This window comes from Eutrigla gurnardus, assembly GCF_963514095.1.
Source record: "Eutrigla gurnardus genome assembly, chromosome: 17".
NCBI lineage: Eukaryota > Metazoa > Chordata > Actinopteri > Perciformes > Triglidae > Eutrigla > Eutrigla gurnardus.
Genome location: NC_139928.1, coordinates 23716273 through 23743661, shown reverse-complemented (window position 1 = coordinate 23743661; position 27389 = coordinate 23716273). Strand labels below are relative to the sequence as shown.

Genomic DNA, 27389 nt, shown 5'->3' with positions numbered 1-27389 from the left:
CGTCTGTAGCTGTCGGTAAGTATTATTTTATTACGTTTATTATAATCCAAGTTTCTTTCACCGTCATTTATCTCACAAAGATGAAGTTTGCAGTCAAACTCATGATTTAATCTGGTTGAAATACAATAAAAACAACAAGTGTCTGAACTTCAGATGCACGTTAGGACTTTATTAATTCAGATGATTTACATAAAAACAGGAGCCATGAATGTTAAACATCCGGGTTCCCAGAGAGAAGAAAGTAAAACCAAACGGGTTGCCATCACAGCAAGAAGCTGATGCCTTCTGGGTAATGGAGTTCTAATGTCTGCGTGTAAACATAAAAAGTAATAAACGCATGTAATGAATCAGGTGACGTCACTTACAAGCCGAGTTGACTGAAATCAGTTTGTCTTCTCAGCAACTGTTATGATGCATTCAAGGCTGGTGGGAAAGTTCACCGTCGTTGAGTTGACATTCAGAAAGATTTTACATTCATGTGCCGTTTTGATAAAAATGAAGTAAAAAATTAAATAAAAAGAGTGGGAACTTAATTTATTCATCAGTTAAAGATAAAAAAGCAAACTGTAAATAAATAATAATTCGGGTTCTCATTAATACTCAAATATCAGATTTCCATTAAATGGCCTTCCAGCATCGTGACGGCGTTTGATTTAAATTTCAAACGTTAAAAAGGCAGACAATCGTTTTCATGTCGTTTAATACATGTTTTATTTTTGAATTTTTTTGTACAGAGAGAAATTAGTGATGGTTCAACTCCGTTTGGTTCGGCACTTAAAAGAAGATCAAAGGAAAGACAGCAAAGGGAAAGGCAGCATAAACTGTAGGAAATTTGGCAACTCTTCTCAAAGTAAACGTTATAAAGGGACACAACGCACACTGAGGGCCAGAAAAACACATTTCTTTTATATATCCAGCTTGTAGGCCTATCTGAATGATTCTTCGTCTTATTCTCCGACGATTCCCTTCTCGACCCTCAGTGTGCGTTGTTTAAGTCTCCGCAGGCTCAAAACATTCAGCTTCATACGCTTCGCCGTCGCATCAGCTAAACGATGGAGTTCGTTCGTCCACCGGAAGAACCGACGGAGAGAAACCCGACAGGATTCAGTCGTCATACGTGGCGTCAAACTGCTGTCGCACAAAAAACATGAAACGTTAACAAACGGTGAAGGACGGCATCGGAAAGCACAAGAACGGAGGGAGAAAAAATAGTTCCAATCGAAAAAAAATTAAAATCTTTAAAAAAAAACATGCATATTAAATATGTTTGTTAAAATGTTTTATGACGGGATAGTCGGGAGATTAGATGCGACAAATAAAACGGGTGAAAACATAAATAGCCTAATGAGACTTTAACAGTAATTAAGTAGCAACAGGGACGTTTCATCTATTTCAGCTTGTTACGCTAATTACCTGCCAACACAAGCGCCACTTTTTTATAAAAAAAACTCGTCAGGCTATTTCGACACTTATTAATGACAAGCTATTACAGTTTTATATAGTTTGTTTGTACATGGATATCATGTCGTAACTATTTAACCGCAGCTGATAGGAGGATCTGTCGGATTCGTCCGGCGCCATAATGGAGGTCCGAGTAGTTTACGCTTAACTCCGATAAATTACATTTGTTCGGCCCTAGCATCGGCACAGCAGAGAGAGTCCGAAACAGATGTTTTTAAACAAAACATTGATGTTTAGCAAACTTGCAAATCAGCCGATATCGTGAAAACATCTCCTACGAACAACTAGATTTATGAAATTTTCTTGTCAAAAAGTTAGCAACATTACATTTGAACACGTCACAATGTGGTTATTATTTTCCATTACCTAATTTTCCCATTTGTGTAATTGAACGGAGCTTGAACACATCATAATACTCGATGCGATCGCCGTTTTCCGCAAGCAGTAAACTCTGTAATTTAAGCCCAAACAGCACTGTGCTGCCCATCGGCTGCTAACGCTAACGCTAACATTAACGCTCCTGATTTCAACACCAGGTGGCAGTGTTTAACGCAGGCTTGTAGTACGAGTTTCTGGGTTTCTTTGTGACGTAATTGAGCCGATAAATTCTACGTTAACTTGATTTTGGTTCAGTGCCTAGCCTTGCGTACTAGTCCATACCACATCTGGCATTTTAGGCTGTATAGGTGTTATTTCGGAAATATATGGCGAAATAACACTTCCTGTCTTGTCAACCAACCAGCAGATTATTTACTGCGTACGACTGTCGCGACCCAATGACCTCCAACATGGCGGCCAGAGTGACGAACCGACGGAGAAACTCTACGAACTGGGCGGTTTGTGTCCGATGGCTAGTAAGTGTAGACGGTTCTGGACTAGAGATTTGTTCGTATACCCGGTCTCTTCCCAGACCATGAACACCTCGTAGTGCCGTCAGTATTGGGACGGTGAACTAACAGCCACTTCTTTTTAAATTTTCAATTTAGTTGTCGTACAATTTGAAATTTTTGGATTAGCGATTATGAAGCCATTTTTTCTCGTCATCATTTGGTTTGAAAAAATTCAAATTCATACGGCTTGTTTTAATAATACATTTCAGAAAAACTGCAGAAACATCGCCCCTTTACGGACGCTTCGACAAGTCGTTGTCACGACAACAGACCAACACACGAATCCACATCACTCCGATCACTAGAGCTAACAACCCGCGTCGACAACCTCTATTGCTACCATGGACTCGGATGTGTATGCTAACACACAGTTGCTACGTAGTTGGTAGGTTAGCGACATGCTAATAGTTGAACAATGAACAGACATCGTGGGGGGGTTAGTGAACCTGGAGGCCGACGATGATGTCACATCCTGTCTGTCTGCAGATCGTGTTATATCATTGATTGAATTCCGATTTTTGTCCATTTAAAAAAAAAGTTTTTATATAATATAATAATGAAAACAAAATCACAAAAATTAAAAAAAATTAATCATGATCCATTCTCCAACAATTTTGTTTGTTTAATTGACGCAGACTTAATCACGCACATTGTCGGCCTCCGCGGCTCCTAAGCCGCTTAAATCCGATGTATTACTGTCGTACGAATCTTATTAAAAAGCCAGAATGATCGTTTATATCGGGGCAAACGTCGAAGGACATGCAGGTCGATCTACAAGCGCCGCGTTTACAACTAACAACTTAGTCGTGAACGGTTTGCACGCCACTCTGCAATACGCTAACGTGTATGAATACTATTTCAGTTCGCGTAGAAGCTGAATTCTTAATTCTCTATCGAACACCCATCTATGTTTTTACAGAACAAAAAACAATCATTTAAGTTAAATTCAGCACGAAGGCTTTGGCACGTCGTTTAAGTGTAAACGGGGAAACTACGGCAACGGATGACAAACGTACGAACACAACAAATTATAAATATGTACACGAATAATGATTTGATCTTTGAGAATTCTCCACACGTCGTCTATCGTCACGCGTTTACTTTCATGTAAGTGGGTTAAGGATTTCTCTTCAGTGCTGAAGTTGCCCGGAGGATCTGACCTCGGATCTGACCTCGGATCAGCACCAGTATGAACACTAGAGAGTCAAAGCTGATTTTAAACTGATCCTGGATCAGAGTCTCCAGGCAACTTCCTCCTTAGTCCGTTTGTCCATCGCGTCCATTTGATGCCAAACAACCATTAACAACCATTTTGTGTCCCTACAAGAGCACATTTGCTGAAACGCAGCCGGAGACGCAAAAACGGCTCAAGTCCAACCAGCGCCCCCTGCTGGTCTCAGTGAATACTTGGCGCTGATCGGTCATTGGTCGACGTCCTCTTGAGCCTGACGCCTCGTCGGATCGCCACCAGAAAATCCTCCACCTCGCCGTACTCCGTTTCCTCCAGGAGCTCCGGGAGAGGCCGGCGGTCCCACTCCGACACCCGGCCGCCGGGCTGTGGCGGGGGGGTCGGGGGATCCGACCCCTCGCTCGGGTGCCGGGTCTCCCACGGACCGGATCTGGGTGACAGCGGCCCGCTGCTGCCTGGTGACAAAGGCGTGGTCGGGGGGCTGAGCGGCGTTCGCGGTGCGTTGCCGTCCTCTGATGCCGCCCTGCTGGGGAAACCGGGATGTTCGGGCACAGTCGGGGTCTTGACCGGGATCATGGGGGGCTTGATGGGGATGGGGCCCAAGCTAAGGCCACCAGAGGGCCGTCGCAGGTTCGGTTTGGAGGACGGCGTCCGTCTGATGGTGGCGACCCCCGGGGTGACGATGGCGGAGGGGTTGGAGGGCAGGCCGGCGGTGGAGGCGGGTCGTTTGGACTGGAAGAGGCGGCGGTACGACTGGCTGACGTCACTGTTTCTGGGGATGGTGGAGGACTTATCGAAGTCCGACGGCTGCTCGGCATCCTGGTCCACGGAGTAGAGGTCGCAGTCGGATCCTGGAGGGCAGAAGGAGCTCGTCACATGACCTCTGAACCTTTCCTCTCTTACTGTATGAGTGTGTGTATGTGTGTGTGTGTGTGTGTGTGTACCCTGGGGGGGGATGGCGTCCTCGGAGCAGCAGGGTGTGTTGGTTTGGCTGCTGTATCCACTGGAGCCCTGAAGAGAGTCTCTGCTGGAACCGTGGATGTCCAGATGGAGTCCTCGGGCCAGAACCCGGACCAGCTCCTCGTGGGCCTCGCGGTCCTCCTGCCGGGCAACGAGCACTTAGTTACACATGACCACATTCTGTCCAATCTAAAGGCTGCGTTCCAAACGGCGTCTGACCCTGTGTGGCGCGTGGCTTCCTTTGCACCCCGGCGGCTCCTCCACCGGTGTGGCGATGTCGGCGCCCTGGTGGCTGCTGGGATCCGTAGTCTCTCTCCGGTCCCTGCTCTTCTTCAGGGTGTTGACCATCGACTGGTCGTAAGGACCCGGTTTGGCCCAGTCCTGCACACGAGGACAGGAAGTGATACTTCGGCTTGTGTTTAATTATTTTACCTGCAAATGTATTAAAAACTAAAACTCAGTGAATGAATGTGTGATTTTGTTTATTTTTTTATCTATTATTATGTTAATGTTAAAAAATTAAAATCATAATAAATGCATTGGATTCTTATAAGATAGTTTACTGTTAACTCTAAATGTCAAAATTAGTATTCAATTAGTCTGTTCAACTCGTCAAATAAATTATGCAAATTAGGAAATTAGGACCAAAAAGTTATTACAGTGTAATTACTATTATTAATCTTTCTGCAAAGTGTTCTTAGAGATGTTCTGAAGAATTAGATGAAAACCAAATAAAATTAAACATGATTTTATAATAATCATTTCTAATAATATTTTAAATATATTATTCAACATATATATGTATATATATATGTATATGTATATATATATATATATATATATATATATATATATATATATATATATATATATATATATATATTTAATCATTATAATTTGCCTTAAAAATATTGGAAAATAACATTTTCATTTAACAGGAACAATATAGGAAATCATCAGATATAACATGCATATATAATATTGAAATTAAAAAACAGAATAATTAAACATATCCTGGTCGTGTTTGATTTCAAAGAGAGAAAATACAATTCAAAAGAAGAATGCATGAGATGAAAAAACATAAAAGAGAGATGGGGTAGAAGGAGGGTAAGAGGGGGGGGGGGGGGACATTGGGGGTCAACGAGGGTCAAACCTTCCAGGACGGGACTCTGGATGACGGGGTCGATCCGAGCCCAGATGGGCTGAGAGGCGGGACCTCTCCTGATTGGCCGGAGCGCGACCACGGCCATGCAGGAGGAATGGACGAATAGGAGGGCGAGGAGATAGGAGATGTGGAGGTGAAGTATGGAGGGTGGAGGTGGGGGTTCTGGGTCTGCAGTACCACTCCGTACAGACAGAGGGCAGCGTGGTGGTGCTCAAACCCATTGGACTGGAGGTGAGTGGATGAAAAAAAAAAAAATTCAGAAATTAAAGATGACGACTGTGAAAACATAAAATGAGAGGGGCTCGGAAGAGTTTCAATATTTATTTGGGATTTTTGTTCGTGTCCTTAAACCACCCAACGAGGTGAACGTTCACACCTTCATTGATTTGGGTGACTGTTTTCTCCCACGTCTCGTATCGGAAGTCGGAAGTCACAAAAAAAGTTGTAGTATCGCAAGTCGAAAAAGTCACAAAAAGTTGTAGGCTATTATATGTTGAAAAAAGTCTCAAAAAAAGTTGTATGGTAAGTCGAAAAAAGTCACAAAAAAGTTGTAGCATTGTAAGTCGAAAAAAGTCACAAAGTCGTATATGTTGAAAAAAGTCACAAAAAAAGTCGTAGTATAGCAAGTCAAAAAAAGTCACAAAAAAAGTTGTAGTATCGTAAGTCGAAAAAAGTCACAAAAAAGTTGTATATGTTGAAAAAAGTCTCAAAAAAAGTTGTAGTATCGTAAGTCGAAAAAAGTCACAAAAAAAGTTGTAGTATCGTAAGTCGAAAAAAGTCACAAAAAAAGTCATATATGTCGAAAAAAGAAGTATCGAAATTTGAAAAAAAGTCACAAAAAAGTTGTATTATATGTTGAAAAAACTCACAAAAATGTTGTAGTATTGTAAGTCGAAAAAAGTCACAACAAAAGTCATGTCGAAAAAAGTAGAAGTATCGAAATTTGAAAAAAAGTCACAAAAAAGTTGTATAATATGTCGAAAAAAGTCACAATAAAAGTCGTAGTATCGCAAGTCGAAAAAAGTCACAAAAAAAGTCGTAGTATAGCAAGTAAAAAAAAGTCACAAAAAAAGTTGTAGTATCGTAAGTCGAAAAAAGTCACAAAAAAGTTGTATATGTTGAAAAAAGTCTCAAAAAAAGTTGTAGTATCGTAAGTCGAAAAAAGTCACAAAAAAAGTTGGATATGTCAAAAAAAGTCAAAAAAAAGTTGTAGTATCGTAAGTCGAAAAAAGTCACAAAAAAAGTCATATATGTCGAAAAAAGAAGAAGTATCGAAATTTGAAAAAAAGTCACAAAAAAGTTGTATTATATGTTGAAAAAACTCACAAAAATGTTGTAGTATTGTAAGTCGAAAAAAGTCACAACAAAAGTCATGTCGAAAAAAGTAGAAGTATCGAAATTTGAAAAAAAGTCACAAAAAAGTTGTATAATATGTCGAAAAAAGTCACAATAAAAGTCGTAGTATCGCAAGTCGAAAAAAGTCACAAAAAAGTCGTAGTATAATACCTCGAAAAAAGTCACAAAAAAAGTTGTATATGTCGAAAAAGTCACAAAAAAAGTTGTAGTATCGTAAGTCAAAAAAAGTCACAAAAAAAGTAATATATGTCGAAAAAAAAAGTAGAAGTATCGAAAGTTGAAAAAAAGTCACAAAAAAGTTGTATTATATGTTGAAAAAAGTCACAAAAATGTTGTAGTATTGTAAGTCGAAAATAGTCACAAAGTCCTATAGTATGTCGAAAAAAGTCACACAAAAGTTGTAGTATCGTAAGTCGAAAAAGTCACAAAAAGTTGTATTATATGTTGAAAAAAGTCATAAAATAAGTTTTATCGTAAGTCGAAAAAAGTCACAGAAAAGTCGTAGTATAATACCTCGAAAAAAAGTCACAAAAAAGTTGTAGTATAGCAAGCTGAAAAAAGTCACAAAAAAGTTGTATATGTTGAAAAAAGTCTCAAAAAAAGTCGTAGTATCGTAAGTCAAAAAAAGACAAAAAAGTTGTAGTATTGTAAGTCGAAAAAAGTCACAAATTCCTATAATATGTCGAAAAAAGTAAAAAAAAAAGTCATGTCAGAAAAAGTAGAAGTATCGAAAGTTGAAAAAAGTCACAAAAAAGTCGTGGTATAGCAAGTTGAAAAAAGTCACAAACAAGTCGTAGTATCGTAAGTCGAAAAAAGTCACAAAGTCCTATAATATGTCGAAAAAAGTCACACAAAAGTTGTAGTATCGTAAGTCGAAAAAGTCACAAAAAGTTGTATTATATGTTGAAAAAAGTCATAAAATAAGTTGTATCGTAAGTCGAAAAAAGTCACAGAAAAGTCGTAGTATAATACCTCGAAAAAAAGTCACAAAAAAGTTGTAGTATAGCAAGCTGAAAAAAGTCACAAAAAAGTTGTATATGTTGAAAAAAGTCTCAAAAAAAGTCGTAGTATCGTAAGTCAAAAAAAGACAAAAAAGTTGTAGTATTGTAAGTCGAAAAAAGTCACAAATTCCTATAATATGTCGAAAAAAGTAAAAAAAAAAGTCATGTCAGAAAAAGTAGAAGTATCGAAAGTTGAAAAAAGTCACAAAAAAGTCGTGGTATAGCAAGTTGAAAAAAGTCACAAACAAGTCGTAGTATCGTAAGTCGAAAAAACTCACAAAGTCCTATAATATGTCAAAAAAAGTCATAAAAAAGTTGTAGTATCGTAAGTCGAAAAAAGTCACAAAAAAAGTAATGTCGAAAAAAAAGTAGAAGTATCGAAAGTTGAAAAAAAGTCACAAAAAAGTTGTATTATATGTTGAAAAAAGTCACAAAAATGTTGTAGTATTGTAAGTCGAAAAAAGTCACAAAGTCGTATAATATGTCGAAAAAAGTCACAATAAAAGTCGTAGTATCGCAAGTCGAAAAAAGTCACAAAAAAGTCGTAGTATAATACCTCGAAAAAAGTCACAAAAAAAGTTGTATATGTCGAAAAAGTCACAAAAAAAGTTGTAGTATCGTAAGTCAAAAAAAGTAAAAAAAAAAAGTAATATATGTCGGAAAAAAAAGTAGAAGTATCGAAAGTTGAAAAAAAGTCACAAAAAAGTTGTATTATATGTTGAAAAAGTCACAAAAATGTTGTAGTATTGTAAGTCGAAAAAAGTCACAAAGTCCTATAATAAGTCGAAAAAGTCACAAAAAAAGTTGGATATGTCGAAAAAAGTCACAAAAAAGTTGTAGTATCGTAAGTCGAAAAAAGTCAAAAAAAGTTGTATATGTCGAAAAAAGTAACAAAAAAGTTGTAGTATCGTAAGTCGAAAAAAGTCACAAAGTCGTATATGTCGAAAAAAGTCACAAAGTCGTATAATATGTCGAAAAAAGTCACAAAAAAAGTCGTAGTATAGCAAGTCAAAAAAAGTCACAAAAAAAGTTGTAGTATAATACCTCGAAAAAAGTCACAAAAAAAGTTGTATATGTCGAAAAAGTCACAAAAAAGTTGTAGTATAATACCTCGAAAAAAAGTCACAAAAAAAGTTGTAGTATCGTAAGTCGAAAAAAGTCACAAAAAAGTCATATGTCGAAAAAAGTAGAAGTATCGAAAGTTAAAAAAAGTCACAAAAAAGTTGTAGTATCGTAAGTCGAAAAAGTCACAAAAAAAGTTGTAGTATCGTAAGTCAAAAAAAGTCACAAAAAGTTGTATTATATGTCGAAAAAAGTCTAAAAAAAAGTCGTAGTATCGTAAGTCGAAAAAAGTCACAAAAAAGTTGTAGTATCGTTAAGTCGAAAAAAGTCACAAAAAAGTTGTATTATATGTTGAAAAAAGTCACAAAAACAGTCGTAGTATCGTAAATTGAAAAGTCACAAAAAAGTTGTATTATATGTTGAAAAAAGTCACAAAAAGTCGTAGTTTCGTAATTCGAAAAAAGTCACAAAAAAGTTTTAGTATTGTAAGTCGAAAAAAGTCACAAAAAAAGTTGTATATGTCGAAAAAAGTAACAAAAAAGTTGTAGTATCGTAAGTCGAAAAAAGTCACAAAGTCGTATATGTCGAAAAAAGTCACAAAGTCGTATAATATGTCGAAAAAAGTCGTATAGCAAGTCAAAAAAAGTCACAAAAAAGTTGTAGTATAATACCTCGAAAAAAAGTCACAAAAAAAGTTGTAGTATCGTAAGTCGAAAAAAGTCACAAAAAAAGTAATGTCGAAAAAAGTAGGAGTATCGAAAGTTGAAAAAAGTCACAAAAAAGTTGCAGTATCGTAAGTCACAAAAAGTCACAAAAAGTTGTATTATATGTCGAAAAAAGTCACAAAAACTGTCGAAGTATCGAAAGTTGAAAAAAAATCACAAAAAAAGTTGTAGTATAGCAAGTCGAAAAAAGTCACAAAAAAGTTGTATATGTTGAAAAAAGTCTCAAAAAAAGTCGTAGTATCGTAAGTCGAAAAAAGTCACAAAAACTGTCGAAGTATCGAAAGTTGAAAAAAAGTCTCAAAAAAAGTTGTAGTATAGCAAGTCGAAAAAAGTCACAAAAAAGTTGTATTATATGTTGAAAAAAGTCACAAAAAAGTTGTATATGTTGAAAAAAGTCTCAAAAAAAGTTGTAGTATAGCAAGTCGAAAAAAGTCACAAAAAAGTTGTATTATATGTTGAAAAAAGTCACAAAAACAGTCGTAGTATCGTAAATTGAAAAAAGTCACAAAAAAGAGGTATATGTTGAAAAAAGTCTCAAAAAAAGTTGTAGTATAGCAAGTCGAAAAAAGTCACAAAAAAGTTGTATTATATGTTGAAAAAAGTCACAAAAAAGTTGTATATGTTGAAAAAAGTCTCAAAAAAAGTTGTAGTATAGCAAGTCGAAAAAAGTCACAAAAAAGTTGTATTATATGTTGAAAAAAGTCACAAAAACAGTCGTAGTATCGTAAATTGAAAAAAGTCACAAAAAAGTTGTAGTATTGTAAGTCGAAAAAGTAATGAAAAAAAGTTTTTCTCCCACGTTTCCCCTGAACCACCGCTAAGGAAACCCTGCAGGGGGTAAGTGAACATGTTGTCTGGCTGCCAGGGTGACTCAGCAAAACACACACATATACACACACACACAGTATCCGAGCAACCTGCACCGTTGCACATCAGAGGACGCCGTATCAGTTGGCCTATCACGTGGCTTGTCAATGATTCCTCACCTGCGGGGTCTCTGGGGGCATCGGGGACGGGGACTTGGACTGGAAGGCATCCTGGGAGATGAAGCCAGAGTCGTGGGAGGAGACGGAGGAGAGGCGGGCCGGCGTCTGCTGGGGGAGCACCGAGGAGGAGGAGGAGGCGCGGTAGCGGAAGTGGGAGGTGGGGGAGTGGCAGTGGGAGCCGCTGGAGCGAGAGTCACTGCTGTTCACGCTGTTCAAGCTGCTGTGGGACCCGAAAACATGACTCAATGAATAACAAATACAGCTGCAGTACCACCTGCCGACCAGCGGGGGGCAGCAGAGGACAAACAGCATAACAGGTTAGATGACAGACCTGCACATGCTGGACTTCCTGGATACGGTGGTGCTCGGTGACGAGGGCGGGGTCTGGTAGGACCAGGTGCACTCGGAGCCCTTCAGGTCCACGATCACCTGGAAGGACGGGAGACGGGGGAGAGGAGGTTCATGACAACATCTGAGTGAAGGGCAGCTTGTCCCGGATCCTGGACCAGCAGGTCCATCGTACCTGCTCGCTAGAGGCCGGCAGCTTGTGCGGGTCCATGGTCAGGGTCTTCAGGTCATCTGTCAGGGTCTGGAGGTGGGTGATCTCCCCCAGCATGGACATCTCCTCCTCCTGAGGACACACGAACATGTCAGAGACGCTTTTTACATATTTAATAAATGACATAAACATCAAAGTACACAAAAGAAAGATAATTCTGACTTCATGATGTCTGAATGGGGTCCAGATAAATATGACAGGATATGTGATTTGTGATATATCTTATAATTAATACAATTTATAATGTAACATTTAACTTTAAGACCTCCATGTCACACTGAAGGTGCTTCTCAGCTTCTGGAGGACTCTACTTTGATGTGCTTTGGTTCCTAGGAGAACCCAGTCCCTACGGGGTTCTCTGTAGAACCCCTGGGTCACTCTTGTGTGTTCTGGATGCGTGACTGACCACGACAGGCTTCAGCATGGAGACAAAGCAGCAGAAGCGACTCCTCTCCTCCACCAGCGCCTTCCTCACCGCCTGCTTCTCCGTCTCCTCCAGCAGCAGGTATTTATCGCTGACCTCCTGCATGGCGTTGTCCAGCTGAGGCTGCAGGTCACCGCGGCCTGGGACACGCCCCCAAAACAGTGACATCACAACCCACCATCGTCAGAGAAAATTTCTCATTTTTTGCTTGTAGAAATAAATTAACTTTTTTTTTCTTCACGACGGACATAAACATGTAATTTAAGTTGTGGATTCCTGAAGCCGGGTCTGTGGTCGGCCTGAGAACGCCGTCTATCTCGTATGCTGACGTCTCTAGCTAGCTAGCGGGCTAGCCTTACCCGATTACGGACGACATGTCGGGGTCTCGGAGGGGAATCCCATGTCGTAGTGGGAGAGTCCAGCCTCTTGTGGAGGGGGAAGTCTGAAAGGTGACGTAGGGTTAAAATAAGAACCAACGCTCAGCGTTATGCCGCGGGAACTCCTCCCTCCATCGTGCTCCTTTTACGTTCGTTCCAACTCCGCTGAGGTTTCCCTTCATTACTTCGACTTCCTCCCTCTCTCATTACGTTCATTTCATTCCGACACGAGTTCAATCCCGACTTGTGTTCTTCCCACCGCCGAGGGAGTTTCCCCTCATGTCGTAATAACAGGCCGAAGGGCTCGTCACTTCTGAGGTTCCTCTGGGGTCAATCCTGGGTCCTGTTTATTTTGTCTGGAAGGCTCGATTCAACGAGCTCTTTAGACAAAAACAACGAGCTCTCGTTTCTGCTCGTAATAAACTTCGGTTCAGTACGATGCAGCAGCTTGAATCTCTGTGAAATAACATGAAAACACTGATGTTCCTCATACAGATAATATCAGCGTGTTTTTATCCCACATTGTTGCCGTCGGAGTGTTTGGCTGGCGTGACGCTGCTCTGTTGTCGTGGCGACACGGGAACTTCAGACGACGACGGGGGCAGAATATGATTTTTATGAAGAAACAGATGTGTGACGGAGCGCTGAAGGTTTTTATCATTATTATTGTTATTATTGTTAAACTGCTGAGTTGAGGATTAAAAAAAAAAAACAAGATCAAATGACTCACCGAACACATCAGCTGGACAGAAGCAGTGCATGATGGGAAAACCACAGGAAAGAGGAGAAAACAAGAAGACAACTTTAGAATGAGGTGGAAGGAGAACTCAGATCTTCAAAGTAAAAGCACCAGATTTACACATTTCAGAATAATATATGATATGATTGATTATCATCATTGATGTTCATCACTTTAATGAATTGTTGTGATTCTGAGGCTTCATGTGTCGCTGGGTAATTTAATCTATAATAATATAATCAGAACTCAGGAAGAGGAGGAGGAGGAGGAGGAGGAGAGAGGAGGAGGAGGAGGAGAGAAGAGGAGGAGGAGAGAAGAGGAGGAGAGGAGAGAAGAGGAGGAGGAGAGAAAAGGAGGAGGAGGAGAGGAGAGAGGAGAGGAGGAAGGGGAGGAGGAGAGAAGAGGAGGAGGAGGAGGAGGAGAGAAGAGGAGGAGGAGGAGGAGAGGGGAAGAGGGGGAGGAGAGAAGAGGAAGAGAGAAGAGGAGGAGGAGGAAGAGAGAAGAGGAGGAGGAAGAAGAAAAAGTTCTGACGGATGTTTTAGAGATCTGAAGAATAATAAAGAATAATTTGTGTCTCCGGGTCGGACGAGAGGCGGAGCCTCGACTTCATCACCATGACAACCACAATAATACCACTAATCACTGAAACATGGCCGACTCAAACCAAACCAGCGCCAGCTTTCATAACTGTGTCTTATCGAGAATGTTGTCTTTATTTTCTGTGAGCCAAAGGGGGCGGGGCTTCCAAACCTTTCTTTGCTTTCTTCTGCAGCTTCAGCGTGTCTGAGGATCTCTTCTTGATCTCCTGACGGGCCTTCTTGTACTCTGCAGGAGAGAAGGAGCTCCTGTTAGGGTTAGGGTTACACACACACACATACCCTCACACACACACACACACACACACACACACACACACACACACACACACACACACACACACACACACACACACACACACACACTTACCTTTGGCGTGGTCTTTGTCCAGAGAGTTGGCGACTCGCTTCCACTCCTCCGTCTGCTCCTGCAGAGGGTTGATGAGACAGTCCACAAACACCCTGCACACACACACACACACACACACACACACACACACACACACACACACACACACACATTCTTATTACTACCACTAGTACTTTACTAAGTATTAGAATTATTTAAAGCTTGTTATTTTCCTCCGGTTCTCCATTCAGTGTTTAAAGTCTCGAAGAACGAGGTTCACATCTTATATTCTTGATTGATATTCAGTAATTTAATGGGAAGAGGAGAAGGAGGAGTTAGAGGAGGAGGAGGAGGACAAACAGGAGGAGGCTGAGGAGGAGGAGGAGGACGACGGCGAACAGGAGGAGGAGGCTGAGGAGGAGGAGTAGGAAGAAGAGGAGGAGGCTGAGGAGGAGGAGGAGGAAGAAGAGGAGGAGGCTGAGGAGGAGGAGGATAGAAAGGAAGACGATGCCGTGAAGAGAAACGTTTCATAAAATGCAGAAAGGAAGAGTGAAGAGGGAGATGGATGAGGAGCAGGTTGCCATGGTGAGCTGGGCAGAGATGCTTCACCTGTTCACACACACACACACACACACACACACACACACACACACACACAGGTGTACTCACAGGGAGAACTGGCGGAGCTTGGCCTCGATGCTGCGGTGCCTCATACACATCCTGGTGAGAGCCGAGCCGATGTCTCTGGTTCCTCCTGCAGGGACACCGACAGCAGTCATCATCCTCCTCATCCTCCTCATCCTCACACACACACAAAGCACCAAACACAAACAGGAGTCTGTCCCCTTTGCTCAAGGACACTCCAGCAGGGGGCAGCGGAGGGGCCAGATGGTCCTGCGTCTCCCCCAGACGGAGCGCTGCCTCCTGGGGGAGAGTTCAGCAGACCTCAGCCTGTCAGCCTGCCGGAGCTCCACCGCCTCCTCACCAACATCACAGTTCACCAAATTCACACGCAAAATACCACGTCAGCAGATTATCTTATGAAAGGAGGACTTCCTCCAGACTGAGAGTGAGTCTCGGACCTCGTCACCCAGGAGACCGGTGTTCGTGTCCCATTCAAACTGATGTGTTCACGTTCACATGGAAACTCAGATTATAATAACAGTGTTTAGACTCCCATCCTGGTGTTTCCTGTTCCTGCTGGGTCGATGACTTCCTGTTCAATTCACTGATTGACCCGACGCACGCTGTGTGAGTGTGTGTGTGTGTGTGTGTGTGTGTGTGTGTGTGTGTGTGTGAGTGTGTGTGTGTGTGTGTGTGTGTGTGTGTAGAGCGCTGCGTTTTACCGCTGAGCATGCTGGGTAGTTTGGGGGAGCGTGTTCTCCTTTAAGCAGGGAGGTTTTTTGGCGAGCAGCCGTTAAAGAGGAGGAAACAGGATTCCTCGGCGCTCCTCGGAGGTCGTCGGGGTCGTACGGTCCTGGAATCCCACACGGCGTACCGGGGGGCGCAGCGGGCCAGAGATGCCAGGCACGACTGCAGTCTTAGGATGCCTTCTGCAGGAGTGTGTGTGTGTGTGTGTGTTTACAGTCTTAGGATTCTTTAAATAGCCCCCCCCCCCCCCCCCCCCTACTCATGTCAAACCTGGTCTGGACCAAAACTGCCTTTATTTTGAAATCATTTCGGGGGAAACATGGAATGTTATTATTTTGTGACTTATTGTCTTCGACGTCAGAGAAGCAGCTTGTGTTTTAAGTCTTCATCGGTAAATCAGCAGCGTTACCGTGGCAACGTGTTGACAGTAAACACACACACACAAACACACACACACGATGATTCTGTGTGTTGAGTCAGTGAGAAATCATGTGGGAGGTCTATGTTGATAGTCGTAGTGTGTGTGTGTGTGTGTGTGTGTGTGTGTGTGTGTGTGTGTGTGTGTGTGTACATGTGTGTACATGTGTGTGTGTGTGTGTGTGTGTGTGTGTGTGTGTGTGTTCAAGCCTGTCCGGGCAGCTCTGTCTCTCTCATCTGTGATTGGCTGTCGTCTGTTAAACCAGACACACTTTGATCCTCCCATCGCTCTCACACACACACACACACACACACACACACACATGTACACACATGTACACACACACACACACACACACACTAATATATAATGTTTCTGTGTGAAGCAGAAATCTCAGTACTTGGAAACATTATTGTTTATTTCTCTGCAGACTAGATCTGCTTCCTCTAACCTTTCACAATAAAAGCCCTGGACAGTCCAAGCCTGAGTCCAGGCCTGCAGAGGGGGCGCTTTATTATTCTTTCTCATGCTCCCTCAGACGGGTGGAGCTTCACAACTAATTGGGACCAGTTTGTGCCAGGGATGAAAACAGACACACACACACACACACACACACACACACACACACACACACACACACACACACACACACACACAGGTTCACCTGCTGGGTGCTCCTGGTTAATAATTCAAACATACACTAAGCCGACTCTCACAGACGTTTGTTCCTATAAAAGGTTCTGGTTAAAATAATACAGTTATACTTACTTTTAGTTTTATTCCAAAAAATAAAAACTTTAATTTGCAAGTTTGATTTATTATAAATCTGGAAGAAAGAAATCCACTTATTTGGACTGGTGGCCAGTTGGAATGGAGAGTGTGTGTGTGTGTGTGTGTGTGTGTGTGTGTGTGTGTGTGTGTGTGTGTGTGTGTGTGTGTGTGTGTGTGTGTGTGTGTGTGTGTGTGTGTGTGTGTGTGTGTGTGTGTGTGTTTCCTACAGAGGATCACATTCTCTGTGACGTCAAACCAGGCAGCTGCTGCCGTTGCCATGGCGATGCCATACCATAATGAGGCCCTTTAAAAACCACACATTGTTTCACAAAGAGTTATGTGAAGAAATGATTTGACAATAAATAAGAGTTACTTGTTTATTTGTCTCTCAGGTCGCCATAGAAACATGTTGATGTAGCAGTGACACGATTTAAAAATAATAAAATATATATTTTTTTAATTAAATTATTTAAATTGAACTAAAAACATAAGATTTTGAAAAATAAATGATTTAAATGTAAGAATAATTACATAAATATAATGTATTAATTTGCAAAAGGATGTAAACATTATTCGTGTTTCTGAACCTTCAGCTGAGCTCGGAGGCAACGGGAGACGCTTTTAAGAAAAGCAGCAACGCACAGCAACACGGAAGCTCCGGTTTCCTACTGGAGCCTGAAGTATGCGAGCACATAGCTGCCCTGTGAAGTTAGAAGATCATCCACACCAGACAAGCAGATATATATATATATATATGTATATATATATATATATATATATATATATATATATATATATATATATATATATATATGTATATATATATATATATATATATATATATATATATATATATGTTGGGACCTAACCGTTAGGACTACAGAATGCGGCCTACAAAGCCTACTCAATGCGGCCAGACAATGGGACAAAGGAGATAAAAAACTACAACCACCATTTTAGTGTCACCTCCACCTGGGCTGCGTTTCAATAACAGTTTGAGTCGCCCTCGCTCACTTGCCCTCAGCCCTTGCTATGACGTCACACGGAGGCCACTTGGAGGGCGGAGGGAAAGAGGGCGGAGGAGTGAAAGAGGTAAATGGAACACACCTGCCCTCGTTCACTAACAGCCCAGACAATCATGGATCAACCACACGTTGTTGGAGTAGCGCTATACTGCCTATTCCAAATTACACAGAATATGCGGAGACTCATTCATTGAGACGAAGACGTATTCTGCGCTTGATGGCAATACGTCGGCTTATTTACTTACACTTGTAAACGGTGGGCTCTGCCATAACTCTGCAACAGACAGTCTAACTGCACAATTTAAGAAAATGAATTCAATTGAATTCTACTTTCTTCTTCTTCCTTGGTGGTGAATAGACAGCAGACACTGGTGTTTGAGGTTCATTATCGCCACCGCATGGACATATTTTTCGTGCACCACTGCAATGCATTGTGGGTGATATACAGCTCTGAAGTGGCCATCGTTGTTCACTCGATCACTCAGCCCTCAAGGGTCGATCTCACGGAGTTCACTTCAGCTGTTCAGGGAAATGGAACAGCCCTTAAGATGGCGGCGGGGATTCCCCCGAGGGCAAGTGCTTAGGGCAAGTGAGCGAGGGCGACTCAAACTGTTATTGAAACGCAGCTCTGGTCACGGGATCTGACGTCACACAGCTGGCGCTCTATTGGCTGGCGACTGCATGGGACTCCAGGGGGTCCCCCGGACCAGCCGTGAGCTATAAATCCCGCGGCCACCAGAAAAACTTTCTCTCTCCAAAGTAACTTGCGTTACGCTAGGAGGTGAAGATCACGTCTGCAGCGCTTCCCTTTGTCCTAGGCCGCAGTCTTTCCCCCAAACTCGCTGGACGAGCAACAGACTGTTTTCCCCTCTTTTTCTCTACTCGTTTCATTTTTCTTTTGTTTATCATTTTGAATCCCGAGGAGACCACCGCGACAGCGCGACTCTCCCGTTCCCACACACGTGTCCTAAACCAGCTGTTCCCGGCGGCCGCTAGGGACATAGCTACATCTGGTGGCTACATACGGCTATCTCTCTCTCTCTCTCTCTCTCTCTCGCTACTCCATCGAACCTCAGTGGCTCCGCCCCTGAACACTGCGAGGAATAGCTCCACCTCTCTCTCTCTCTCGCTACCCCATCGAACCTCAGTGGCTCCGCCCCTGAACGCTGCGAGGAATAGCTCCATCTGGTGGCCGCCCATAGCCATCTCTCCCTCCACCTCTCTCTCTCTCTCGACACGCACACACACACACGCACACATACGCACACACACACACTCCACGTGTGTCTCTCCCTTTGTTTAAGCTTAGCTTTGTGTGTTAGGTAGTTAGGTAATAAGGCTTTGTTAATTGCAGTGTTATTGATTGTGATCATTATTACTGATTTTAATAAATCTTATTATATTATAACTAGCGGTCTCTTGTGCTTGTTGTGTATATGTCACTGGATAACAGCAGGTTGTGAAGGCTAGTGCTTGAATTTCACGCCTTTTTAATTGTTCGATTGGTTTTGTACTCCTATGCCAATGATCACGATGATTGGCATGCGAGTATAAAACCTTCATATTGAGACTGAATACAGGTTTAGGTTATCTTTTCCCTGAACCCAGGGTGGTGCCCCGTTTATCATGATTATATCATGATGATATATTAAATATAATTATTAATACCGATAATCATATTGATATTGATAGTTAACTGTTGATAACCAAATCTGCTCCTGCTACAACCCCAACATATATACCTTCATAAAAATACCCCCTCGAAAAAACTGTTTGGCGTTTGAACACTGCAGATATGACATCACTCACCTGTGAGATGATATCATTAAATGACACGCTGCCAAAGGAGGCCATCTGTGAGCACACACACACACACACACACACACACACACACACACACACGCTGCGGATACCGAGCAGCATCCACAGGGATCCACTCACTTCCTGTCCCACAGACAACCAATCACAATCATCGGGAGGAACGATGAGCAACTTAGCTGAACAAGTTGTTGTTCATTTTTTAAAAAGCGTTAACTAAAAGACGTGAACTACAAATCCCAGAGAGCACTGCGGTCAAGATCAATAAGACATCGAATAGGAATATAAATTCCAGTAAATGAATGAAGTAAATTTAAAGGTATATCACGCATGATGTGTTGAAAGTAACATGTTGCTGCCGAGGCTCATGGGAACTGTAGTACCAAACACTGAGCTGATGGTTTAGATCACACATTTTTCCTGTCAGAAATTTGTGTGAAATCATCCGAAATATGAATTCTTGTTTAATGAGGTCATAGTGACCTCACCAGCCTGCTTTAGCTCCTCCCCTTCTCTCCTCTTACTCCCTTCATCTTCCTCCTCCGTCTCCTTCATATCTTTGTCTTTGTAGTCCTCCCCCCTTTCATTTTCTTCTTCCTTCTCCTCCATCATTTACTCTCCCTCTTCCTCCCCCCTCCTCCCCCTCCCGGTTACCAGGTGTTGATATTAAGTGACGGCCATCGCCGGCCCTTTAAGGACGTAAATCCTCCTCGGCAGCAGGTTGCTATGGTAACCATGGACCAACACACACACACACACACACACACACGACAGAAGGAGGATTTGTAGCGTTTGTGTTGCGTCAGCATTAAACGTCCCCAGCTGATTCCCGACATGAAGAGAAATATTTTTTTGTGAAACTTGTTTTTAAATATGCAAATGAGGCAAAATGCTCGACCGGTAAATTTAATCTGAACTCCACCTGATCGCTTCTCTTCCTCCGACCGAGACCTGCAGTGATTTACATCTCGTTGCCATGACGACCAGCAGCCAGCTGGACATGACAGCCAACAGCCAACAGCCCCGCCCCCCCACCAGCTGCCCTCTATCTGTCTCCTCTACCTGCTCTTCCTCTCATTCACTGCCCTCCCTCCTCCTCCCCCCTCTCTCTCCTCCTCCTCTACAAACCCAGTGTGTATATGAGGTTCAACATTAAATAATTCAGCATGTCTGCAGGTCGAACCGGATTAAAGCTGAAGACGCCAACGTTGCTTTTTTATTCGTTTATCTAAAAATGTTCACGATCATCAATCGTTCAGTAAAGATTTAATTCCATGAATGTACTAAATGAACATCGTGCTGGACTGAAGAAGAAGAGAGAGTCGGCTCGCTTTCCTTATAGACCTCTATACAATCAGAGGAGTCGTCCCTGGTGGCCAGCAGAGAGAATGCAGCTTTAAGGCACTTCAGCCTCGGCTTCACTAGTCTCTATAGACCTTAAGAGCAAACATTGCAGTAGAAGAAGAAGTATTAGACTCTACCTCGGCTGTTGGTCGCCAGGTCGGCCACCTTCTGGAAGGCGTCCAGGAAGGCTGCTACCGCGACGACCGTCGTCCTGGAGACAGGAGAGTCGGATCAAACATCTCTCATCATCGTGTGTGTGTGTGTGTGTGTATGTGTAGGTGTGTGTGTGTGTGTGTGTGTGTGTGTGTGTGTGTGGTGAGGAAGAGGAGGTTTTGGTGATCAGCTGTGACCTCCGGTGACCTCTGGAGCAGAATCTCTGGCAGCGGCGGCTCATCCATCTCACTGATAATGACTTTATGGTGACATCATTAATCTCTGCCAACCGCAGAAGGTTAATTGAGTTGTGTGTGTGTGTGTGTTAATGTTCATGATGAATTCATGTCTATGTGTATCTTTGCAGTTTATATGTGCAAACTTCTCTACCTGTGTGTGTGTGTGTGTGTGTGTGTGTGTGTGTGGAGGTGAGTCTGACATTTAAACACTTAATGAATCCGACTGATTGGATTTTCATGAGCTCAGGTCACACACACACACACACACACACACACACACACACACACACACACACACACACACACACACACACACACACACACACACACACACACACGTTTCATTTTAAACCACATCATTTATTTTTCTGTTAAAAAAACAAAAACCGGATCAATATTCAGAGAAAAAGTCACATCTGTGAGTTCATCACTTCATAGAGGAAGTAAACACGTTGTTTGACTGGATGTTTGCTGTTGCTATGACAACAAGTGAAAGCTACCACTAGCATCTTAGCCCAACCTCCCCGATCAATAAACACCCATAAGATGACAGTTTGTCCTCATATGAATAAAAGCAACAATAACATCAACATCATCACCCTAAGGACCTCTCTCGGTTTGTTTGCTCCTCCCTGACACGCCGTGGTAGAAACGTGATATTTAAACGTGAGGTCATGTGACGTGGATTACCTGAGCTGTGACTCAGACATGTGATATTTAAACGTGAGGTCATGTGACGTGGATTACCTGAGCTGTGACTGCAGCTTGCTGGCTTTGCTGATGAAGTCGTCCCAGACGGGGTAGCTGCCCTGAGGAAACCAGAGAAGAAGAAATCACAACGATGGAAGCATGAATAGAGAATAACAGAGCTCCCAGTACCTAATCACGCCACTAGATCTCCCACAATGCACCGGGTTACTTGTGTCTCCCGTTGAACCAGCGCCCGGTTTATCTGAACACTTAGGGCTGGCTCAGGCTTGCCTTGAACCGGCCCCCAGTGGAACTGCTGTAACTATTAATCACATCTCTATTAATAGGATGCAACTATTTTATGTTTTATTATTATTGTCATCATTCTATTATATCCTCTGCTGCTGGTATTATTATTAGTAGTTGTTCTTTTCTGATGCGAGGGTCAGGAGTTCACATTTCAAGTTAAATAACCTGAAATGAATGTCATTATTATGGAAGGTTTAATAAAATGGTGTCAGACTGGCTGTGACCTGGACTCATGTGGATCGACCCGTTAATGAGGTCTGTAGAAATGTGTCGGCCCTTGGTCTTCAGAGAACAGCACATTTACATTTACACTCGATTACAGGTCGCCCCGTTTTAAACATCACATGAATCCTGAGACGATCAATACGCCGATCCATACGCCCGACCCGGGAAGCCAAACCAGCGCCCGCGGGGCACCCCAATATACCGCTGGAGCACTGCATGCTGGGTAAAACGCTGAGCCGCTGCAGCTCAAACAGACAAAAGAATGTGGGGTACGTTGGGAATGTCAGCGGGAGTCCCCTGATGTGTTTGGGAGGCGGGTGGGGCTTCTTTTTATTTTACTGCAGTGAAGCATCCGAGGCTGCATCGTCCCCCGGAGGAGCAGAATACTTCAAACCATGTACATCTACATTCATGAATAGAATATACTTCAAACCATGTACATCTACATTCATGAATAGAATATACTTTAAACCATGTACATCTACATTCATGAATAGAATGTACTTCAAACCATGTACATCTACATTCATGAATAGAATATACTTTAAACCATGTACATCTACATTCATGAATAGAATATACTTTAAACCATGTACATCTACATTCATGAATAGAATATACTTCAAACCATGTACATCTACATTCATGAATAGAATATACTTCAAACCATGTACATCTACATTCATGAATAGAATGTACTTTAAACCATGTACATCTACATTCATGAATAGAATGTACTTCAAACCATGTACATCTACATTCATGAATAGAATATACTTCAACAGAAGGATTCATTCACAACTATAAAGAGAAAATAGTTACATGTATTATAAAAGTCTAGGTTTTTTATCTTCTTACAAAATGAATGACTTTATTACCATCTTTTTCACTCAGAAATGTGATTTTTTGATCTCAAGACTATATTTTAGTCTTTTGTGCGTATTTCTACGACTCATTATGTTCCTCATTGGGATTTTTGGTCTGAATTCTTTTTTTGGGTTGTTGTTGAAATGAGGTGTTTCTAATCTCAGGGAATACTCAGACATATGAACCTCCTCCTCCTGGAACACACCAGCTCAACTGAACTGGGTGTGTTCAGCCTCGTTGTGAGAGTGATGCCCAGCGTCATCGCCTGGCTACCGTTGCTATGGTAACGCTGTTGCTGCAGAGGTGCTTCAGACAGAAGGATATTTTGGTTTGGGGAGGGGTCACACATGCATGCATCGTCACCCAAACACACACACACACACCGTTTTCTTTCTGTCACACACTTTCTTTGTGTCTCATTTCATTCTCTCTCTAACACACGAGGGCAGGGCCGCTGCATCAATCAGTCACGGAGGACATAAATTGTCACCGTGGCAACAACCGGAGGCGGCAGCAGCAGCAGCAGCAGCATTAACAGCAGCATGAACAGCAGCAGCATTAACAGCAGCAGCATTAGCAGCAGCAGTATTAACAGCAGCATGAACAGCAGCACTAACAGCAGCAGCAGCATTAGCAGCAGCAGCAGCAGCAGCAGCAGCATTAGCAGCATTAACAGCAGCATGAACAGCAGCAGCATTAACAGCAGCATGAACAGCAGCACTAACAGCAGTTGCACTAACAGCAGCAGCATTAGCAGCAGCAGCATTAGCAACAGCAGCAGCATTAACAGCAGCATGAACAGCAGCACTAACAGCAGCAGCACTAACAGCAGCAGCATTAGCAGCAGCAGCATTAGCAACAGCAGCAGCATTAGCAACAGCAGCAGCATTAACAGCATTAGCAGCAGCATTTACAGCATTAACAGCAGCATTAGCATGAGCAGCAGCAGCATTAGCAGCAGCATTTACAGCATTAACAGCATTAGCAGCAGCATTTACAGCATTAGCAGCATTAGCAGCAGCATTAGCATTAGCAGCATTAACAGCATTAGCTTTAGCAGCAGCATTAACAGCATTAACAGCATTAACAGCAGCATTAGCATTAGCAGCATTAACAGCATTAGCAGCAGCATGCTGGTCCTCCAGGAATCCTCCGCTCTGTTGGTTTGGCTTTAAAAACCAGAAAGCCTCAATTTGTTTCTTCTTCATCGCTGATCCAACAACACAAATCTGATCCCCCAAAAGAAATGAAATCCTAAAGAAGGTCTGCATGTGGATCAACCTGGGCGTGTAGTCCTGAACCTCTAGACCACCAGGACACATCGGACACGTCTTCATGGATTCCTCACCGGAGGATCAGCTGGAGGGTTCATTAGATCATTTATTATATTCTAAAAATAAAAAAATAATATCCCAATCAATCAGGGAGGTGTTGTGCTACATTCTAAGCACCGCCCACTTGTGGAGCAGTCCAATCAGAAGTCAGAAGAAGATGATAACAGACGAGCATGTAAGTGTAAATATGGGATGTTTTCCACCAGATTGTAACTGTGATCAGCTTTAAGAACCAACGAGAGTTTCAACTACAGTATCATCAGGGTTCCTCCACCTTCTCCAAGGTCACATTCAAGCACTTTCCAAGCATTTCAAGGTGCTTTTCCAGCCCCTTCCAGCTGTGGTAAACTCCATATTTGTATCAATCCAATGGTCAGTATTCAGTCTACTTATTATGTCACTTGTTCATCACATTAAATGAGATGTTATTGTCCTCTAAACAACCAACATGATGTTTGGAGACAGCTTTTTACAGAAGGACCACAAATGAAAGGAAAACTAATTCCACTAACAGATCCACAGAAATATAATCACCAACTATTTTCATCATCTGTTCATCATCAAAAGGCATTTTTCATAAAGAAATGTCAGAAAATGCTGTTTTCAGTCCCTCAGATATGGAGATCTTCTTTCCTCTGTTCTATCATAGATGTCATCACATACAACACACATTTATACACCTTTAGTCTAAATTTCCAAATTTCATTTCCAAGCACTTTTCAAACCTTGAAAACACCAGACTAAAGTGTTTTCAAGGACTTCCAGCACCAGTATGAACCCTGTATGAATGATAAATAATTCTTCTGAGACAGAAAAAGGCCCGATGGAAGGATTTCACTTCCTGAATGATCAGATGACATCACAGGAAACGCATCACGGGGGTCAAAGCCGATCGACGCAAATAAACAACAACAAAGTGACCCATTTGGCCCGGAGCCAAACGCAAGCAGCTCTGTCCATGATGTTTCCATGACGATCCCAATACCGGTAGAGAGAGAGAGGGAGAGAGAGGGAGAGAGAGAGGTGATTAAGACGACGGCTCAGTCCGAGATAAATGGTGATTAGCATTCAGCTAATGTGCTCAGAGGCATTGCTTTAAAACAAACACACACACACAGCCTTGACCTCCGGCGTGTTTTCTTTGAAGTGAGCATCGCGGCGGTTTTCCAACACAATGCTTCGTCCTCATTCAGCTTCCTGTCGATTGTCCGACGCTCACAGGAAGTGAGGTTTGTTTCTGTCCCATGATGCATCACTTCAATATGGACTTTAGAGTCACAGACAACACAACACACACCGGGTTCAGCAGGTTCCTCAGCAGAAAAGTGTCATGAATCTCTTTCCGTCACACATGTGTTCGGTTCTACAGGATCCAGGATCCTGACAGGAACCAGGATCAGGACTGCTCCAGAGCAGCAGGTGTTTCAGTGTAATGAGCGACCGCGCTATCTGGTGACACTACGTTTACGATGTTTGTACGTTAGTGTTTTGTGTGAGAATGAGGAGGAGAAAGACGAGGAAGAGGAGGAGAAGGAAAGAGGAGGAAGATGAGGGAGAGGAGGAGCTAAAGGGCACTGGGATGAAAGACAAGCAGAGACATCAGATGGAAGTAAATGGACAGTAAAGCAAAAAAATAAATAAAAAGAAGGACATGAGGAACAGACGGGTAGAAGAGAAAAAGGAGGACAGAAGCAGATGAAGAGGAGACACGTGAAGGAGGAAGAGAGGAGAAGAAGGTGTGGCAGATCTCCCAGAATTCCCTTTGTGATCCAAGCTGTTAGAACCCACCTGTCTGTTATTATGTCACCGTGGAAACAGGTGTGTGTGTGTGTGTGTGTGTGTGTGTGGCGACACGGTGCCCCTCCCCCAACACACACTTTTCATCCCTGGTGATGACACTGCAGATACAACGTGCACAAACATAAGAGTTTACATGAAAGTCTTCATGAAAGTACAAGATCACCCCCCCCCCCCCCCTCCCACACACACACACACACACACACACACACACACACACACCCCCCCCCACACACACACACACGGTAGGTTTCAGCCGGCCACTGAATCAACAAACGTAACGTGTATTGACATGTGAACAACCTGGGTGGCATCCTCTGATTCAGAACAGTGAAGCCGACACTGAAGTGCCTAAAAGCTGCATTCTCTCTGCTGGCCACCAGGGGGCGACTCCTCTCTGGTTGTATAGAAGTCTATGAGAAAATGGTCCTACTTCTCTCTGCTGGCCACCAGGAGGCGACTCCTCTCTGGTTGTATAGAAGTCTATGAGAAAATGGTCCTACTTCTCTCTGCTGGCCACCAGGGGGCGACTCCTCTCTGGTTGTAAATCTCTAGTTTCAAGTCTTCGTCAATCCAGCATGATGTTCATTTAGACTTCTATCCAAGCAGAGAGGAGTCGCCCCCTGGTGGCCGGCAGAGAGAACAGCCTGTAGCTGTGGTGACCAGGATGGAGATGAGGGGGGGCTCAACATCCCCCCCCCCTCCAGGACAACCAGAGAATGAATGATGACCTCAGATGAGGTAAAAAGAACAAACATGTCCGCCTCGACGCAACAGTGTGCCATTAGATGGATGACGTCATTACCTTCATGTCCCCGATGACGGTCTGGAAAAGCCCCCCCAGCGCGCTGCACTCCCGCTCCATCACCGCCTCCATCTTCTCTGCGGGATCACTCGGAGCTGCGGCGGGCCATCGAGGAGGCAGCGGCCGGGTTCTTCACAGACAGATGGAAGGTAGAGGAGAAGCGGCTCGCTGTATACGATGAGGAGGAGAAGAAAGGGTTTCCCTGGAGACGGGTTGCCGTGGAGACGGGTTGCCGTGGAAACGCGCGGGCCCTATGTTCCTCCCGGGGCGGAGGAGCGCCGTGTCTGCGGGAGGAGGAGACGCATGTCGGGCGGAGAGACAACCGGAGAGACGCTCAGCACCGAGCTCTGCTCCACACTGACGGCTCTGCCGAGGGGGGAGGCG

At 43.0% G+C, this 27389-nt stretch overlaps 1 protein-coding gene across 2 annotated transcripts; it reads right to left on the bottom strand.

Annotated features, from left to right (window-relative positions):
- Window positions 1-151: 151 nt before the first annotated feature.
- Window positions 152-27382, bottom strand: LOC311027362 (protein MTSS 1-like). Of its 2 annotated transcripts, XM_084031355.1 has the most exons (15): window positions 27006-27382; window positions 21726-21787; window positions 20724-20797; window positions 14509-14593; window positions 13861-13952; window positions 13645-13719; window positions 12886-12897; window positions 11761-11918; window positions 11319-11426; window positions 11127-11224; window positions 10796-11015; window positions 5654-5890; window positions 4720-4881; window positions 4485-4641; window positions 152-4391 (listed from the first exon to the last, which is right to left on the bottom strand). In XM_084031355.1, exons 1-15 carry the CDS (start codon window positions 27075-27077, stop codon window positions 3748-3750), a joined length of 2256 nt encoding a protein of 751 aa, XP_083887481.1. In that variant the 5' UTR covers window positions 27078-27382; the 3' UTR covers window positions 152-3747. The 2 variants fall into 2 exon arrangements, with proteins under 2 accessions (XP_083887481.1, XP_083887482.1); XM_084031356.1 differs by lacking the exon at window positions 5654-5890 and having other exon boundaries at window positions 27006-27380.
- Window positions 27383-27389: the final 7 nt, after the last annotated feature.